Consider the following 14,174-nt stretch of genomic DNA (forward strand, 5'->3'; position numbering starts at 1 on the left):
AGCTGCTCATCATCTGCATCATTGTGAGCTGAGAAAGACTTACCTAGTTTGATGTGGACCTTGTCTGTGGAGAGAACCACGGAAGGGTACTGGTCAGCTGTGGGTGGAGGAGCGAGCCCAGTGTTGGCTGGGGAGGCATCTCGGGGGTAGCAGGCAGCTTCAATGAGGTTCAGTTGGCCGGTGCGCTTCACTTTGTGGCCAAGCCCATAGACGAGAACACGTGCCCACGGGGCCTTGTACAGAGAGGAGCTGAGAGGAAGTGGGGGTTAAGACAGACTTGGCCAGGCCATGCACTGGGCATAAGTCATCTCCACCACCTTTAGAAGGTTGTTTTCTATAAAGCCTAGTTCCCCACCGTAGGAGATACAGGAAGAACTGAAAGTTAGCTTTAAAGATAGTGTGCACTCGAGGGCAAGGACAGCTGGACACATGTTCCTGGGGCAGTGCTGCTTTCTCTCCCCAGCACTGACTTCTGGAGAATGGACAACTTACTCTTTGCGGAATCCAGACTGACTTTCTTTGCAAGACACAACAACAAAAGCTGCTCCAGGGAAATTCACATCCATATTGACTTTGGACTCAGAAATTGGGAATTCTTCAGAGGGAAACTGCTCCGGTGCTGTCTGAAAGGAGACATGCAATAAGCAAGCATGGGAAAGACACAGGCAACACACATTCCATCTCCTCATATCACAAGGAAGACAAATCATCCAGGACATGCTGAAATAGGTGCAAGTGGCTGATGGCCTCTGGAGGAGAAGACCACCAAAGGCAGAAGAGTCTTCAAGAATGCCTGCCCAGCGGCTCAAGGGAGAGCACTATTCAGCAAGTCAATGAAACTCCTGTTTCAATGGTGTCCACAGCTGAGATCCATGAGCACAAGCCTATACCTGCAGGAAAGCGCAGATCTGCTTTGTCAGTTCCAGAAGGCTGTCCTCGCCCTGGTGCAGGGTGCGGGTGATGGCCACGCTGAGCCACTCCCTCAGCGTCTGGGAGCTGCCCTGGTAGAAGAGGTCGGTGGCAGAGCAGCTCTGTGAGTGGATACAGTGCTGCAGAGACTGTGCCAGGAGGATGGAGCTGGAGCTGATGGTACCATCTATGGACAGGGAAAGAAAGAGACATTGACAGAACTGCAGCCTTCAGTGCCTGTGAGAGACTGCAAAACAGACAAATAAGCGATGACCCACCAGAAAAGATGGCACAGAGGGGAAATGGTAGATGGAAAGTCCCGAGCCATCAGGACAGTGTGAAGAAGTCAAGGGCTTGTGACCTTTAAATGTATATTTTCTTTTTAGCAGTAACACAGTGCTTCAAATAACACCTTCAGTGGAAGCCCAAGCTTCTTGTTCTGTGTACACGTATGTGTATGTACATGTATGCAGGTGTACACGAATGCCTGGAGGCTGGAGGTTGACATTAGGTGTCTTCCTGAGTAGCTCTTTGCCTTATTTTGTGAGATAGGGTTTTTCACTGAAGCTGGAACTCACCGATTCAGCTAACCTGGCTTGCCTCTCCCTAACAGTGAGGTTACAGATGCACACCACTGTACCCAGACAGGGTTTCTCTGTGTAGCCCTGGCTATCCTGAAATTTGCATTGTAGGGCAGGCTAACCTCAAACTCACAGAGATTCTCTTGCCTCTGCCTCCCACGTATTAGGATTAAAGGTGTGCACCCAGCTTGTGCCCAACTTTTTATATGAATGCTGGCAACCTGAATTTGGGTCCTTATGCTTATAGTAAGTATTTTATTGATGTCATTTCCCCTGCTAAATTTCTTAAAGACCAACATGGGATGGCCCATCTAGCTGTTCCGGGCCAGCCTAGCTTCACTAAGGTGTTGAGGTGGCCAGTGTATTACTCAGTTGTCATGGCAAAGCTCCTCTTATGGTGTGTTCCTTGAAGAGGGCTGATGAATGCTGGTGCTCTGTCAGGCTAGAGGAGAGACGGTTTGTATATGCTGGCTGGGATCCTGTGGCTGTCTAAAATGCCATGGGCTCACAGTGCCCTTGCAACAGAGTCTGGGGGTGGGGGTGGGGCCTGTGCCTCCCTTACCACTCACTCCTATCTTAGGTGCTCAGAAGAAAAAGGGAGGGTGAGGTACTAGAGGCAGACAGAGGAGCCTCTCAGTCATGAGTGGACCAAGGAATGATTCCCTCACTTAGCACTGCCCAAATGGACACAAAGAGCCCTTGCCTGAAGTATTCCAGGCTTAGCTGATTCACATGAGCAGCTTAGGAGCAGGTCCTGCCATGGGAACCTACGTCTGTTTCCAGGGTCAAGCAGAACATCTGTGACAGCAGCTCCATGTTTAGTAAGCACAAGGCAGATGACTAAAGGACTAGGGTGAAAGTGCACTCACAGTTGTCTAAGAGCAGACAGACTGCCATTTCAGGTCTCCTGACCCCACCATGGAGAACTAGCATGCTAGGCAGCCTATGTGACCTGCCTCAACCTTGGGGCTCTTTTCCTCTGGCCAAGTCTTACCTGGGAGCGGAGGCGCAAGGAGCTGATTGGACAGGAGCTGCAGGTGTTCTAATGTAATGTCTCGGATGGCGGGGATGTGGAAGAGGCGAGTGAATAAGTGAGGTAGCTTGGGAGCGAAGATGTTGAGCAGGGCCATGCGACAGTACAGCCTAGCCAGTGCAGCCTCACACCGCAGCAGCTCTCTGAGGGATGAGAAAGGTGAGACATACTGACTGTTGAGCAGAGCTCTTGAGGGTAGAGTGGGGACAATGACAGATAACATTACATCTCAGGCTTCTCTTCTGGCCCTATCTTCTGTGTTTCAAGTAACTCACTTGAGTTTTAAATAAAAGTCACAATAGTTTGCTTTGTGGTTTGTCTTTTTTTCCCTCAACTCAGAAAACACCCTTGAGGCCGGGCAGTGGTGGCGCACACTTTTAATCCCAGAACTCAGGAGGCAGAGGCAGGAAGATCTCTGTGAGTTTGAGACCAGCCTGGTCTACAGAGCAAGTTTCAGGACAGGCTCCAAAGGTACACAGAGAAAACCTGTCACAAAAACAAAAGCGAAAACCAAACCAAAAAAAAAAAAAAACAAAAAAAAAACCTTAAAAAGGAAATGAAAATGTACGTCCACACAAAAACTTGTAAACACAAATATATAGTAAGTGTTTCTAAGGGCCAAATAGCGGAAACAGTCTTAAAGTTTATTAATTTAGTGGTAAGTTCAAACAACTGAATGTGACTAGGTAAGATAAAGGAATAATATATCAATGTTTTGAAGGGAGACCTTTTGAAGAGGTAACAGTTTATGGAAATTAGCAGAATTAGAGTGAGATGGCCACACAGGTGCCAGAGGCAGAAATGAGTCCAGTATGCAGAGAACAGAAAACCCAGCATGGCCTAAGGAGGGAAGACGCCTCCGAGGCTCACAGGGATGTAACAAGAGGCACAGTTTGGAGCCCTCCATATGGGTCTGGTCAGAGGCACAAGCATTGACTTCAACCTGATCCCAACCATTCTTTCCAGAGTGCTCGCACCAGCTGTCTGTGCAGAGAGACTAGAGAGGAAGGCTATTGGTCTAGATCAGTTTTCAATTCAGTTGTCTACGAGCAGATGGCATGGCTATCTCAGGCCCCCCACCATTGAAAACTAGCATGCTAGGCAGCCTGGCTCAACCTTGGGGCTCTTTTCCTTTGACCAAATCTTACCCAACCATAAAGTTATTTTGTTACTACTTCATAACTGCAATTTTGCTACTGTTATGAACTGTAATGGAAATATCGGATTACAGACCCCAAAGGGTCTAGAAGTCTGTGGACAACTTTGGTGTGGAGGCTGGAAGGTGATTGCTCATTTGACCTCCAGATTGACAGGATCAGAGACAGAAGGAAGTCTGAGGTGAAATCTAACCCCACCCCACATGCCACATTCAGGTCAGCCAAACCGTTTCCTCGACTCCACCAAAATGGCCTCAGTCAGTCCAGCTCTCCTTTGGGTTCTGGAAGCCTGACAGCAGCTCATCCCAAGAGGTACTGCAGGTGGTGAGAGGAACCACACTGGCAGCAGCTTGCAAACATTCCTGACTGTCACTAGACACTGCCCTCTGTGAGTGACAGTGAGGACTTCTGTTGGAGTGACAGCTGTGCAGCATGCCATTCCTCCTGCCCTACTGACTTGCTTGAGTGCCACAGACCATGGCCTGTTTGGTTTTTTTTATTTTTTTTTTTCCCAGACAGTGCCTCATTATGTAACTGGCTGCCCTGTAACTCTCTATATAGACCAGGTTGGCTTGAACTCAGAGATCCATCTCCTTCTGCCTCCTGAGTGCTAGAATTAAAGGTGTATGGCCTGTTTTGATCTAGTGAATAACTGAGCTTCAGACAACCCATAGAATAATGTAATATCTCAGTGGACAGCAAGGTGGAAGGCGAGTTTAGATAGAAGCCTAGAGTTGCTAAATACAGTCAAGACAGGCATGGTGGCTTGCTCCTATGATCTGAGCACTTGGGAGGCGAGGCGAGAGGACTGACGACGTGAGTTTGAGACCAGCCAGAATGACATAGTCTTTAAAAACGAGAGGGCAGTTAGAGACATAATCAACTTAGGTCCAAACTGACACCCTAGAGAGAAAATTTTTGCTATCGCTATTTGGCTGCTTTTTGGCTAGGGTCTCAATGTATCAAGCTCAGGTGATCCTCCCAGCTCAGCTTCCCAGCATGGGTTTCCCTAAGGAGGAACTAGGATGTTAAAGGACAGATGCCATGGAATACAGTCTGTAGAGACTTTTAGTAGAGAACTGCACTTGTTACACTGCCTTCCTCTCAACTGCAGCAAGGATTTCTTTTCTTTCTTCTTTTTTTAATGATTTGTTTATTTGCATTGGTGTTTGACTACATGTGTGTCTGTGTAAGAGGGTTAGATCCTCTGGAACTGGAGTTATAGACAGTTGTGAGTTGCCATATGGGTGCTGGGAATTGAACCCAGGGCCTCTGGAAGAAAACCAGAGTCCTTTAACTATTGAGCTACTCTTCAGTCCCACAGCAGGAATTTCTATGATGGGAAGGAACAAACCACAAAAAATTATTTATTTATTTATTTTTAATAAACATAATCCTTGACTGGCCTGGAATTCATTATGCAGACCAGGCTGGCCTCCAAGCCACAGAGATTTTCCTGCCAGTGCTCTTAAACTATGAGCCATCTCTCAAACCCCATAGGGGCATTATTTAACAGTGCATGGCAAAGAATGGTGACTGATATCATTAGATTTTCATCTGTAGAGGGCAGGCATGTCTCCACTGTAGCTCTATCCCTTTCAGAATCCTGTGCTGTACCGTGCACAGAGCCAGTGTTCAGGGTACACTTCGTTAGCCAAGACAGAGACAGCTGACTGTTTTACATGGATGAACTGGATGTCGCGTACCTGTTCCCTCCTGACTTCTTTCCTCTGCATGTCTTCATATTGCCTTTCTAGTTGGCTCCAGCCCCAAGTATACAATTGAGTGCATGTGACACAGGCCATGTGCTTTTAGACCCCTCTTTTCTTCCCAATTCCTACAAGTATTCAACTGTCTTCCCACCTTCCAACTCTTAGCTTTGAAGGAAAAGCCTTCTAGACAAGTATAAATGGGACACATGGAAAAACACAGTAAATAGATCTTTATTCCCCAAAGAAAGAAAGATTCAATTTTACCTGTGAATTTGAAGGTTGGTATTGTCCAGTGTGACCAGTCCATTAGTGGCCGTCCTTCGGTAGCCTGCAGGGGGGCGTTCCAACATATCGATGGGATACCAGTAGCGCACTAGCACCCCTTCACTCCGCAGGTACGTCTCCACCTGCACCAGTTCATTCACCTGCAGTGGAAAAGCAAATATCCAATCTGCTTTTCTGAGACTTTATTTTTCAAGTTCATGCAAAGATATGTACATATGAAACCTTTAGATTTATAATTTGTATCTAGTTGCTATTTTATGAACAAAATTAATGAACCCAAAGTGAATTTACAAAACACATGTTTATTTAATTTTTCCCCAAAAAGTATTTGAGGCAGGGTCTCACTGTGTACTCCTGGTTGACCTGGAACTCAGAGATCCACCTGCTTCTGCCTCCAGAGAGTTGGAATTACTAAAAGATTCATTTTTTATTACTTTTAATTACATGTATATCTGTGTATATCTATGTGTATGTATGCACACTGAGGGCAGTTGACCATGGAGGACAGAATAAGGTGTCAGATTCCTGGAACTGGAGTTACAGATAGTTGTGAGTTGCCAAACCCAAGTCCCCTGTAGGAACAGCAAGTGCTTACCTATTGAGCTATTTCTTCAGTATTCTCCCCCAAATAAATTCTTAATTATAAATTAACACATAATAGAAAACATAAAAAAAATAGTTATTTTAAAAAATCCTTATGGGTAGGTGGGGCTGAAGAGATGGCTCAGGGGTTGAAAGAACTGACTGTTCTTCCAGAGGACCCTAGTTCAATTCCCAGCACCCACATGGCAGCTCAAGACTGTCTATAACTCTAGTTTCAGGGACTCCAACACTCTCACACAGACATGCATGCAGTCAAAACACCAATGCAAATAAAAATAGAAATAAATAAAATATTTTTAAAAAGCAATTGGGAAAAACTGGAAAAAAACTTCAAATCAAATAAAAATTAGAAAGAACAAATTTTGTTAAAATAGCCCTTGTATTATTTTGTAATTTTTAAATTGCTTTTATTTTAAGTAAATCTTTAATAATCCCTAGGTAAAAATTATATTGGTATTTGAATCCAGAATGTATACGTATCAGCTTACTTTCAATTTTCACAAATAAAATTAAGCTATCAGAAAGATTCCCTGCTTTGAAAAAGTTATTAGCAAAGGGGCTGGAAACAAGGCTCAGGCAGCTTTCAAACCTCTGGCCCCCTGTACCCCTTCTCTCGGTCTCTCCTTGGCTCCTACCCCATCGAATCCTTTTGAGCTTCAGGAGAGAGCTTTGCAAAATGGAGGCAAGTACTGATGAGCATAAGACACTTGCTTGGCAGAGGGGAGATCGATACTGGAACAGTCCATGCAATGATGTGATTGGAACAATTTTTCTCTTCCACCATCTCAAGAATCAGAGGCCCAGCCTAAATTTTTAACTTCTGTCTGTAACAATCCTGATGTTGTCCTCAAGGATAACAGCCCACTTTGCTCCACACTGAAGAGATGTGAGGCACTGACAGCTTAGCAGGGCTCCCAGTGCAACTTCATTCCCATAAATGTGAGATGTTCTCATTGAGGCCTTCCACACAGCTGTACTTCCATTTGGTTTCCTTTATTTCTTTATATGGCTTATTTATATGTATTTGTCCATGTGACTATATGCACATGTGTGATTGGGTGCCCACAGAGGCCAGAAGACCCTTCTGATCCATTGGAGTGAAGGTGTCTGACATGGGTGCTGGGATCTGAACTCTGTTCCTAATGATAGAATGAGTGCTTTTAACCATTGAGTCATCTCTCTAGTCCAGTTTCTTTGTCTTTCTTTCTTTCTTTCTTTCTTTCTTTCTTTCTTTCTTTCTTTTTTTTTTTTTTTTTTTTGGTTTTTCGAGACAGGGTTTCTCTAGCTTTTTTTGTGCCTGTCCCGGAACTAGCTCTTGTAGACCAGGCTGGCCTCGAACTCCCAGAGATCCACCTGCCTCTCAAGTGCTGGGATTAAAGGCGTGTGCCACCACCACCAGGCTCAGTTTCTTTGTTTCCTTTTTTTTTTTTTTTCCGAGACAGGGTTTCTCTGTAGCTTTTGGTTCCTGTCCTGGAACTAGCTCTTGTAGACCAGGCTGGCCTCGAACTCACAGAGATCCGCCTGCCTCTGCCTCCCAAGTGCTGGGATTAAAGGCATGTGCCACCACTGCCTGGCTACTTTCTTTGTTTCTAACTTGAAGAGAAATCTCAAAGCACAATCCCCTTTTCATGTGTCTGTGTGGAGCTGAGGACAGAACCCCAAGGGTCTTGCACACATTAAGCATCCCTGCCTATAGTCCCTTTGAATGGTACATGGCATATAAGCCTCTCTACACATACAGGACTGAATAAACCAGAGTGGCTGTTCACTTACTGAATCAACATCTAGGACAACTCCATGAAGGCCAAAAGTTTTTAGCATCCCTCGGATAGCAAATTTTGGCAAGGCTGTTCCCACAGTACTGCTGGCTACATTGCTGCTATCTGGAGAGCGGGTTACAACTGTGAGACCTAGGAGGTAAAAGAAGTACCATGTTACCAGGGAAGGCTACACTTACTATAGGGTCTAAAATAGCTCTGCAACATGTGACAGTACAAAGGAACACACCTCAGCCTGTAAAGTAATAAGAGAATGATAAACTCTTCCAATTCTGAGTTAAGAAGACAAGTAAAATGGGCAGAGGACTTGGATAAATACTTTCTCCAAAAGAAATAAAAAAGGTAACACTTGAAACAATGTTCATTATTACTGATCAATCACCAGGGAGATGTATGTCAGAGCCACAGTGAGACCTCTCATACTAACAGCAATGGCTGAGGTAAAAAGACAGATGGAGCATAGAACACATTGCCACACATGTACAGAAACTGGAACACTCAGGCATAGCTAGCTGGTAAGCTGCTGGGAATGCAGGACGGTCTAGTTGCTTTATAAAGTATTTTGGCAGTTTCTCAAAAGGTTAAACATAAAGTTATCATATCACCCAACAATTCTACTCATGCTTATAGATTCTAATTTACTATAATACATATGCATTTCTCCTAGAGAAATGAAGATATATATCCATACAAGAATGTGTATACAAAAACAACTCTGAGATTCCATCTTACACCTGTAAGAATGGCCAAGATCATTCTTCCACTGAAGGGCATCTAGGTTGTTCCCAGGTTCTGGCTATTACAAATAATGCTGCTATGAACATAGCTGAACAAATGCTTTTGTAATATGATAGGGCATCTCTTGGGTATATTCCCAAGAGTGGTATTGCTGGGGCCTGGGGTAGGTTGATCCCGAATTTCCTGAGAAACCACCACACTGATTTCCAAAGGAAGAATGGATGAAGAAAGTGTGGAATATATACATGTTTTTTTACCGCTGAGTAGTACTCTAATATGTACTACTCAGCGGTAAAAAACAATGACATCTTGAATTTTGCATGCAAATGGATGGAAATAGAAAACACTATCCTGAGTGATGAACATGGGATGTACTCACTCATAATTGGTTTCTAGCCATAAATAAAAGACATTGAGCCTATAATTCATGATCCTAAAGAAGCTAAATAAGGTGAACCCAAAGAAAAACATATAGTTATTCTCCTGGATATTGGAAGTAGACAAGATTGCTGGACAAAAATTGGGAACTTGGTGGTGGGGTGGGATGGGGTAAGGGAAAATGGGGAGAGAAAAGTGAGAAGGGGAGGATGGGGAGAGCTTGGGGGAATGGGATGGTTGGGATAAAGGAAGGGTGGATATGGGAGCAGGGAAGTATATATCTTAATTAAGGGAGCCATTTTAGGGTTGGCAAGAGACTTGACTCTAGAAGGGTTCCCAGGTGTCCAGGGAGATGTCCCCATCTAGTTCCTTGGGCAGCTGAGGAGAGGGCGCCTGAACTGGCCCTATACTATAGCCATACTGATGAATATCTTGTATATCACCATAGAACCTTCATCTGGCGATGGTTGGAGATAGAGACAGAGACCCACATTGGAGTACCGGACTGAGCTCCCAAGGTCCAAATGAGGAGAAGGAGGGAGAACATGAGCAAGGAAGTCAGGACCGCGAGGGGTTCACCCACCCACTGAGACAGTGGGGCCGATCTATTGGGAGCTCACCAAGGCCAGCTGGACTGGAACTGAAAAAGCATGGGATAAAATCAGATTTTCTGAACATGGTGGACAATGAGGGCTGATGAGAAGCCAAGGACAATGGCACTGGGTTTTGATCCTACTGCATGTACTGGCTTTGTGGGAGCCTAGCCTGTTTGGATGCTCACCTTCCTAGACATGGATGGAGGGGGGAGGACCTTGGACTTCCCACAGGGCAGGGAACCCTGACTGTTCTTCAGACTGGAGAGGGAGGGGGAGAAGAGTGGGGGGGAGGGGGAGAGAAATGGGAGGCGGGAGGAGGCGGAAATTTTTCAATAATAAAAAAAAAAAAAAGAATGGCCAAGATCAAAAACACTAATGACAACTTATGCTGAAGAGGATATGGGGTAAAGGGAACACTTCTGCATTGCTGGTGGGAATGCAAGCGGGTACAACCCCTTTAGATGTCAGTATGGCAATTAGGAAACAACCTTCCTCAAGACCCAGCAATACCACTTTTGGGTATATATCCAAAGGATGATCAATCATGCCACAAGGACATGTGTTCAACTATGTTCACAGCAGCTTTGTTTGTCATAGCCAGAACCTGTAAACAACCTAAATGCCCCTTGACGAAAGAATGGATTAAAAAAAATTGTGGTACATTTACATAACGGAGTACTACACAGCAGAAAAAAATAACGACATCTTGAAATTTGCAGGCAAATGGATGGATCTAGAAAACATCATATTGAGTGAGGTAACCCAGGCCCAGAAGGACAATTATCACATGTACTCACTCATAAGTGGTTTTTAGACATAAAGCAAAGAAAACCAGTGTACAATTCATAATCCCAGAGAACCTAGACAACAAAGAGGACCCTAAGAGAGACATACCTGGATATAATCTACATGGGAAGTAGAAAAACAAGATCTCCTGAGTAAATTGGGAGCATGGGGATCATGGGAGAGGGTTGAAGGGGAGGGGAGAGAAAGGGAGGGGAGTGGAGAAAAATGTAGAGCTCTATAAAAAAAAAAGAATTAAAAAAAAAAGAATGTGCATACAAATGTTTACAGTATTCCTAATAGCCAAAAAGTAGGATCAATTCAATCTTCCATCAACAATGAATGAAAGAAAGTAAGAGTTACATCTATACAATGGAGTATTGCTTAACAATAGAGTGAAGTATGGATGAGTGTTGTGGAATATTTAACTGTGTAAAGTCGTGTTACATTTGTTTATGCTGCATTTGTTTAACTAGGCAAAGATGTGTTACATTTGTCTATGCTGCATTTAATTATGTAAAGATGTGTTGCTGTTTCATCTTGCCTGCCTAAGGTACCTGATTGGTCTAATAAAAAGCTGAATGGCAAATAGCGAGGCAGTAGAGGTGGGGCTGTGAGCAGAGAAAATAAGAAGGAATCTAGGCTCAGGTAAAGAGAATCAGAGAGGAGAGAACGAGGGAGAAAGAAAGGGAGACAACTGGGGCCATCCAGCCAGGTGAGCCCCAGCTAGCCAGACATGGAGTAAGACATACAGAAGTGGGGGTGGGGGTGATGATGGGTGGATGAGGAGTAAAAAGCCCCAAGGCAAAACATAGATAAAGAGAAACAGACTAAAACAAGAGTTAAGATAAGGTTGAATGTTAACAACTAATAATAAGTCTTCATGCCATGAATTGGGAGTTGGTTGGTGGCCCAAAAGAAAAATCCTGTTACATTTAGTGCCCAAAATGGGGCCAACATTTCCACATAGGGCCTGAGACAGTTGGAAAAAAAGAACAGAAAAAAAAGAAAAAAGCCAGCACACTAAGTAGAAATAGCAAACTAAGTAAAAATGCCTGCCCCAATGCAGTCACCAACTTCCTAGAGGTGAGGTGGATGAATCCAGTTTCCAGTCAGGTTAGAGTCTGGCTCATACATCAGAGAACGCTGCAAGTGTGCAGATGTAGGCACTGGTAGAGAAAGTTCAGAAAGAAAAAACCTCTAAACAGGTTACAGTGCACTTAAAAATGTGTGTAGGCTTAAGAAATAAAAGGCATGGACAATCATAGAAAATATAATCTAAAAATAATAAAGCCTTTAAAGAAAAAATAAAGTAATATAAAAGGAATAAGCCACATCAAGATGGTAAATATACAGGGAGTGTGGATCCTATATGGTGCCTTGTTGATTTTGAAATTTTTGATTGCTGATAAGCAAAGGACAGCTGCTGAGAGACATGGGATTGTAAGAGGGACTGCTGAATTAAACCTGCCTAGATACTTTAGGAATGCCTTAACTTTAAAACGGAAGTCAAAATATGTATTGAGTTGGGGAAGAGATTATGCTTTTTCCACAAGAAATGAAAGGCTGTGGATTCATGCAATGTTTTTTTTTGTTGTTGTTGTTGTTGTGTTTTTTGTTTGTTTTTCGAGACAGGGTTTCTCTGTAGCTTTGGTGCCTGTCCTGGAACTAGCTCTTGTAGACCAGGCTGGCCTCAAACTCACAAAGATCAGCCTGCCTCTGCTTTCTGAGTGCTGGGATTAAAGGCGTGCGCCACCACTGCCTGGCAAGGATTCATGCAATGTTAATATAGATAATGTTTGACTAGGGAGACCTGAAAATCTTGGCTACAGATATAAAGAAATAAACTAAATAAACTTAGAAAAACTACAAGACAGGTAACATACCTACTCAAACATAAAACAAAAATTATCTTTGGCTGGCTGTGTACAACACACAGCCCATACTTGTGTTAATGCAGATATGTATGTTAGAAAGTTTGTGTGTTTTCAGAGCAAGGGGACCAGACACCAGTGAAATGGGTGACCCAGGTGATCCAGACTTTCAAGAGTGACTTTGGCAGTTTCCTCAGAGTTCTGCATCCAGAATAGCTTCAAGGCTGCTGGCTCACAGACTATTCTAGGCAAGACGTCAGATAGGTCTTGTGCTTTCCCACTGCACAGAGACTGTACAACAATGTTATAGCTAGCTTTACCAGAACTTGACCATTATCTCAATTTTTTTCAGGATTCCTAAAGAAGCTGTTGCACACAGACAACAGAAGCAGTCTAAGAACACAATACCCACATTCCAAGAAGTGGACTGGATGGTTTTTGGTCATTTCATGGGTTTTAGATGTTTGTCATCATTTGGGGGGATATAGGATAAAAAGACAACTATTAACCTCAAATGTTTTATATAGGTATGGACTTTGCTATATTGATACAAATTTAAAGATATTTTTGTTATCCTGAATATATTCTTCTACTCTTGGCTGGGGTATTGTGCTCATGCAGCTCATTTAAAAGTGCAACATATAATTAAGAAATGAAGGTTAGTAGTTTGTCATTTATAATAATAAAACCTGTAGTCTCATATTAGATATGTTTTCAAGGTTAAATAGATATAGATGTTCTTCAAAAACTTCAAAGACCTATACAGAATATGACATTTTAAATGTTTTGTTAACATAGGACTTTTCATTGACAGTGAGATGCATTTGTTCCTGACAGTGTCAATTTACTTCAGAAAGGCTGATGAGCATGGAAACACCTCCCTACAGAGCTTGCTTTCAATGTGGCAAAGCTAGCCATTTGGGCAACAAACTGCTCTTGCCTTGACTGCTGACATATACCATTTAAACTGAACATGTAGGACACAAAGGAAAGCAACTGCCAAATTTTGCCAAAACAAGGCAGGACAGTCCTTGAAATTCCTGCTTCACAGAAAAGTCTGCAAGATATTCTGCAAGACACAAAGGAAAGTGACTGCTGAACTTTGTCAAAATAAGGTGGGACAATTCTTCAATATTCCTTCAATATTCCATAGAAAAGTCTGTCATATATTCTAGGCCTGTAGGCCAAAGATGGATGTCCCAATGTTGTAGAGGAACCCTGGGTGACTGTCCAGAAAGCCAGATGTCTCTGTCATTTTGGACTCAGGTAATATTATATCCTTCTGGTGTCTTTAATAGAGTTGAAGACTAGATAGTTATAGTTACAGTTTTCCTTAGCTATGATAGGTAATTTAGGCACAGAGCTTTGGACTCATCAAGATAGGATAGATAATATAGTGATTTCTCTAAATTTGTCAAGTGCAAAGGGACTGGATATTCTACATGCAATTTTTTCAAAGATTTACTTATTATGTATAGACAGCGTTCTGTCTGCATGTATGCCTGCACTCCAGAAGAGGGTACCAATTCTCATTACAGATGGTTCTGAGCCACAATTTGATTGCTGGGAATTGAATTTAGGACTTCTGGAAGAGCAGTCAGTACTCTCAACCACTCTCCAGCCTTACCTGTAATTCTTACTTGATGACTATTCTTACTGTATATAATCCTACTATGTTAAAGTTAAAACCTTTCTTTTTATTTAGTTAAAATGGGGAATATGAGCCTGGGAAGAGAAGTCCGACCTG

The 14,174-nt window shown here is 43.2% G+C and overlaps 1 protein-coding gene across 9 annotated transcripts in view; it reads right to left on the bottom strand.

The window, feature by feature from the left end:
• Positions 1 to 14,174, bottom strand: part of Hectd4 (HECT domain E3 ubiquitin protein ligase 4) — a 183,850-nt gene that overhangs the window by 31,614 nt on the left and 138,062 nt on the right. For all 9 annotated transcript variants that reach the window (XM_057763496.1, XM_057763491.1, XM_057763497.1 and 6 more), the window contains 6 exons: positions 8,054 to 8,190; positions 5,657 to 5,817; positions 2,485 to 2,666; positions 891 to 1,096; positions 493 to 623; positions 44 to 249 (listed from right to left, as the gene is read on the bottom strand). In XM_057763496.1, coding sequence (XP_057619479.1) covers positions 44 to 249; positions 493 to 623; positions 891 to 1,096; positions 2,485 to 2,666; positions 5,657 to 5,817; positions 8,054 to 8,190 — 1,023 coding nt within the window. The remainder of the gene's footprint in view (positions 1 to 43; positions 250 to 492; positions 624 to 890; positions 1,097 to 2,484; positions 2,667 to 5,656; positions 5,818 to 8,053; positions 8,191 to 14,174) is intronic.

This window comes from Chionomys nivalis, chromosome 3, assembly GCF_950005125.1.
Source record: "Chionomys nivalis chromosome 3, mChiNiv1.1, whole genome shotgun sequence".
Classification (NCBI taxonomy): Eukaryota; Metazoa; Chordata; class Mammalia; order Rodentia; family Cricetidae; genus Chionomys; species Chionomys nivalis.